This window comes from Nanorana parkeri, unplaced genomic scaffold, assembly GCF_000935625.1.
Source record: "Nanorana parkeri isolate BGI_ZX_2015 unplaced genomic scaffold, ASM93562v1 scaffold668, whole genome shotgun sequence".
Taxonomy (NCBI): Eukaryota; Metazoa; Chordata; class Amphibia; order Anura; family Dicroglossidae; genus Nanorana; species Nanorana parkeri.
Window position 1 is genome coordinate 770,769 of NW_017306936.1, and position 5,540 is coordinate 776,308.

At 38.5% G+C, this 5,540-nt stretch overlaps 1 protein-coding gene across 1 annotated transcript in view; it reads right to left on the reverse strand.

The window, feature by feature from the left end:
- Positions 1 to 2,212, reverse strand: part of IL1RAPL1 (interleukin 1 receptor accessory protein like 1) — a 587,524-nt gene extending 585,312 nt beyond the window's left edge. The window contains exons 1-2 of the mRNA XM_018563512.1: positions 2,122 to 2,212; positions 888 to 1,167 (exon numbers count right to left, since the gene is read on the reverse strand). Of these exons, the coding sequence (XP_018419014.1) occupies positions 888 to 1,167; positions 2,122 to 2,212 (371 nt within the window). The remainder of the gene's footprint in view (positions 1 to 887; positions 1,168 to 2,121) is intronic.
- Between the last annotated feature and the right edge of the window lie 3,328 nt (positions 2,213 to 5,540).

The window sequence follows — 5,540 nt, forward strand, 5'->3', positions numbered from 1 at the left end:
ATATATACTACTTTGAACTACACTTCAACCTTAGCCAAAACCTTTGTTGGATTTTTTTGGAGCTTTGGATCTTGGAGCTTTGGATAGAATGAGTATGAGTTAGAACCCCAGTCAAGTTTAAAATGGTATGTTTTCATTGGAGAGATTTCACCTTACTTTCTTTTCTGTCAGACACATGTAGCCTGCATGGAAGGGAGAAGATATAACTCTACTGACTGACTAAAATCCTGACAGAGGTTCAAGATCTTCCTCATTCTTTTAAAAGTAATTCTGTTGCCAGGATTATTTTTAATAAAAAAGGACCCATGCAAAAGATGCCTGTTCATACCTACCTTTCTAGTGAGCAATGACTCTAAACATTGCTGCGCTTAAGAGCTACTCCTACATACTATTCTCTGAGAGAATGCTCACATCTATCACTTTTAGGTGTGCAGGATGCCTGGTTCCCCCCTGTAAAATATGGTTTTATGGTGACCAGTACATTACTACTTTCTGCTGTAGTGACCTAGTTACTGGAACATGGAACCACAGCATGGCAGGAGATACAGACATCCAATCCCAGAAGTGATGAAATCTTTGAAGATTCTCTCAGAGGCTGTTGCTCTTCAGCACCCACCAAAGAAGTTAGTGTTTTTGCAGAGACTCTTTTTTTATAAAAACATTTTCCAGGTGACAGGGTCACTTCAAATATTCATTTTGAAACGTATTTCAAATGTGTAAAATGCTATGACCATTATTACTTTATATAATTCAATTTATTTGTCTGCAATTTACTTTTAACCAAGATAAAAAGTACCTTAAAAAGATACTGTAAAAAATGTTACCCAAGTGAAAGTTAATAGCAATTTGCTGAATATCATTAAACTTCATGTAATGTCAATGTTTACCTTATGACACATGCATAAAGACCGCTATCTTCTGTCACGGTTGGTCGAAACCAAATAGCATCTTCTTCTTTGCTCATCCTTATTCCATCAAAAGCAATTGGCTCTTCAAAGTCTCCGGGCCCAGTACTTTTATACCACATCAGGCTGAGTCCAGCACTCTGTGCTAATGTGTAGTTCGCTCTGATATATCCATAAAATAGTGCACATTTTATCCGTACGGGCTCACCTACCAGAACCTGATATTTTTTGTAATCAACAGACCAGTCAGTGCATCCATCAGCTGGAAAAAAACAGAGAAACATAAAGATTAGTTAATATTCATTAATCCTGATATGGTTGTGAAAACTGCTGCAATAAAATAACGTGAAAAGTGCTTTACAATAGGTGAGCCAGCAACGCATTTCATAAATCACTCCACATCTGGGAGTTTCAGCATTGCATTCTTATGCAAGTATAGCCAGCAGCAGATGAATTTATATAATTTAGTGGCTGACACATTACTAATGTTTGGGATGTTATTCTCAAATATCTTTAATCTCTTTGCACCTTTCCATTGCAATGACTCGTGTTTCGACTCAGTTCAGTGTAAATGAAGGAGATTGTTTTTGGTTATGAATGCTATTAGCTAACATTGAGGAACATTCTGTATGTACCTGAATAATAAGCAACGTATCTAAGGGTGAAACTCCCCATTTCCCTGGAAGGAAAACAATCAGGGTGAACATTTTTTTTTTAATAGTCTTTTGTGTAGGTTGTATCTATCTATTTCTTGAATGGGATATTAACATAAAACACTCTAATACAGCTTTTAGAAATAGAATATATACAGTATATTAAAGTGTATGTGAACCCTAAATCAATGTTTCAGGATGTATGGCATTATGACTCACTATATACATTTTCTGTTAAAAGTTTACCTTGCAGACCATGTTTCATGTTAGCTCAAATGGGGATCACTTTCCCTTGGAAAAAAGTAGCACGGGCAGCAATATTGTTTAAAATATGACTTTCAGTCAGCTTTATTGCAAGGTTGCAAAATGCAAAACCCGAACTTGATCACACAGACCCAAACTCATTCTGAAAACCTGTCTGGACTCAAGCTTAGCTTCCCACATATGAAGGAACCTGGGGAAAATATATGGCCCTTTGATGATTTCCTCTTTCATTGTATCTCAACCCATATGCATGGTGTAACATGAACCATAGTCACATCGAACCCCTCCCCCCCACCTACCTATATCACGGTGTACTCCCCACAGGCTGCTGTTAAAATTTGAAAATGTAACTGATGTGGATGGCTCTACCCGTGGAACCACATCATCCATTCACAGATCCTTTGACTGGATTTGTGAATGGAGAAATTACAAGTTCCATCAGCCACTGTGCAGAGGGACTTGTAGTTCTCAATGCAATACAATTGTGGTGATGTCAACAGACTTCCCTGCTAATGAATGTCCATACTGAAGTACGAACAGGGATGGGAGAAAAACTCAGCAGGTGCCAGAGCACAATCCACTGATCATGGGTGCAATACTTTACTTGCACCAATGTAAAAAAAAATATTAAATGCACATTTTTTCTTTTATGAAGATATGTACATTTATTATTTTATTAAAAAGGTGGGCTTTACTTTTAAGTCATATATTTTTGAGAATGTATTCAAATATTTCTTACCTGGAGACCCCATAAGTAACAGCACTTCTTGTTGAAGGCTGATATTGTTAAGTCACTGCCTTGCAATTAGCAGCAGCCTTGGTTGCCAGCATACCATGTATGCTCCATCAGTTGGCTGTTGGGCTGCTTATCAATTCTTGCAAACTGGACGAGCTCATACGGTGGGATAACATTGCATCTGCCAATTGCAAAGCAGTGATTCAGCATTGTATGTCTGCAGCAGGAAATTATGTTACTGGTAGAAGCTTCAGGTAAGAAACTTTGGACCAGATTCAGATTGTTTTTATTTTGTAAAGAAAACTGTATACAGTTAGACATTAAGTCAAAATTACTGAAAAATAAATTTAAGGGTCTATTCACTAAGCTGCCAAGGGCAGTACAATAGTTTCCTATTGTCCGGCGGCTCTGCTGCCGTAAAAAAAAAAAAAATCCCGGGCGCTCTGGGAGCCTCCCGCTCCCAGCCACCCAGGAGAGAAACACTGCTGTGTCTTTTTTTTCTTTATTCTGACACGGAGCGATGTCAGAATAGGAAAAAAAATTTGCCCATTGAAATGCATTGCTACATTACTATTGGCTATTTCAATTTGCAATAGCCAATAGTAAACTAGCATTGTACCCGCCCTCTGCTGATGGACCTGATGGAGAACTGCAGCAGAGGGCGGGTACAATGCTAGTTTACCATTGGCTATTGCAAATTGTTACATATATAGTTACATATAGTATTTGAGGTTGAATAAAGACATTAGTCCATCAAGTCCAACCTATAGGATCTTGTTCCTAGGAGTACTTCTTGTACCCCTGTATATTACGGTCCCTTAAGAAATCGTCCAAAAGTTAAATTGAAATAGCCAATAGTAATGTAGCAATGCATTTCAATGGGAACATTTTTTTTTTCTATTCTGACATCGCTCGTGCCAGAATAAATAAAAAAAAGAAACAGCAGTGTTTCTCTCCTTGGCAGCCTTTGAGCACGGCTCAGCCGAGCTGATGCATGTGCAATCGGCTCGACTGAGCCGCTTGGCCACGTTCGGGAGCTGTACGGGCTATAGTGAATAGCCCGTACAGCACCCCTTCGGTTCTACTGAACCGAAGGGGTCCTGTGGCTGAAGCTAGCCAAAGGATCGGCCGAAGCTGCGGCTAGATCCTTTGGCAGCTTCATGAATGGACCCCTTAGAGTTTGTGTACACTTTAAATCCTTTGCAAAAATAGGGAAATCATTGGGGATTAGTTGATAGTACTAAAGTTGGCTATAGATGTTAGCTAGTGATTAGCCATTTAGAAAAAGAAAACAAAAGCAGTACTCCGATATAACAGATCATCACAAAAAACACACAATCTCCCATTTTCCAAGATTGCCATTAAATATTCATCTGGCAGTCACAGTGCATCACACTAGGACGTTTCTTCATTAATGAAACCTTAGCAGAGCAAAGCTTACATGTCATCTCGATTAAATATCTACAACATGGATCTACCAATTGATCCATCTAACAGGTTAGCATGGCAGGTGGTAGGGAAATATCTTCCAATGCAAATTAATTGCATATCAACCTGCTCCTGTGTGCACATGACATGAGGAGCAGTCTGGTGTCTGCTACATTTTCTCCAACTATTTTCAAATTAAAACAGCACATCAGCTATGTTTTAAAAGACATTTTGGGGTTGATTTACTAAATCATGTTCAAGGGAAATGCACATTTTTTGACTTTTAAAGGGAGCATCATGGGTTTTTTTTTTCCTGCTATGTATTTTGGTATTCATTGCAAAAGTGAATTTCCACCATATTCACTAACTTAAGTGAAAAAAGTGAACATGTGTTAGCCTTTTCGTAAATCAACTTCACAGTATCTATAAATCACAATGACATGGGTCAGATCTCAATCCACATGGATATATTTATAATCAGTTAGTTATCAAGCTGAAATGTATTTGTAATTGTGTGTAAACATTATTTCCTTCTACATTTATATTGCTCATTACTAATTTACATCACATACTTTTCATCACAGGGAATCCTCCATTAGCATATGTATCAGCCTAAAGTTAGACAAAGTATGCCTCAGGGAAAGCATCTCTGCAGTCTTTTAGCTAACCCATATTGCTCTGGGAATCATTGGTGATGTGTATGGTGTGATGTTATTCAAGTGTATCTAACACAAGAACAAAAATGTAACATGTGGCCCTAAGCTCTTATATATGGAATCATCAGTTTTAAGGGTACATTAGCTAAAGACTCCCCCAATTGGTGGAGTCTTGGTTAGTGTTTATTATGCTAAATTTGTGGTCCCTCGTCATATGCCCCATCTGCACTCTTTTTCCTAGTGGTATTTTCTGTGCTTTACCTGCTCTCCACTTTTCTTTTGCTCTATGTTGTCCCTTTTTAATGGACACATGGGGTTTCCACCTGTGATATCCCGATTTGGCTGCTGCATCCCCCTCAGGCAGCTGCAACTCATTCTACATTTTCCATAATGTACTTGAAGGGTTTATTTTATATAATTCTGTGTTGTACACTGTGTATTTTATAATTGTGTATGGATGTAAGCTGTGATGTCCCCGTCTACTTATGTTTTTGCTGCATTCATTTTTTCAGGCTTTGTTTCCTTTTTTTTACCTTGTCACCCTGTCAGTAAGACACATCCTGTACTAGGGTGATGCTTACTCATTGTACTGTATCTACAGAGGAGCAGCATTCTTACCCTAGGCCAGAAAGTGTTTTGGAACTACATAACACCACCCCCTCCTCTTCTCAGTAACATAGTATGGAAAAAAAATTCCAGCACAAGGGGCGAAGGGGGTTCTTCACAGTTAGAGCGGTTAAGGTCTGGAACTCACTGCCACAGGCAGTGATTTCAGCTAAAAACGTGGAATTGTTCAAGAAACTTTTGGACGATTTTTTAAGGGACAGTAATATACAGGGGTACAAGTACTCCTAAAAATTAGATCCTATAGGTTGGACTTGATGGACTAATGTCTTTA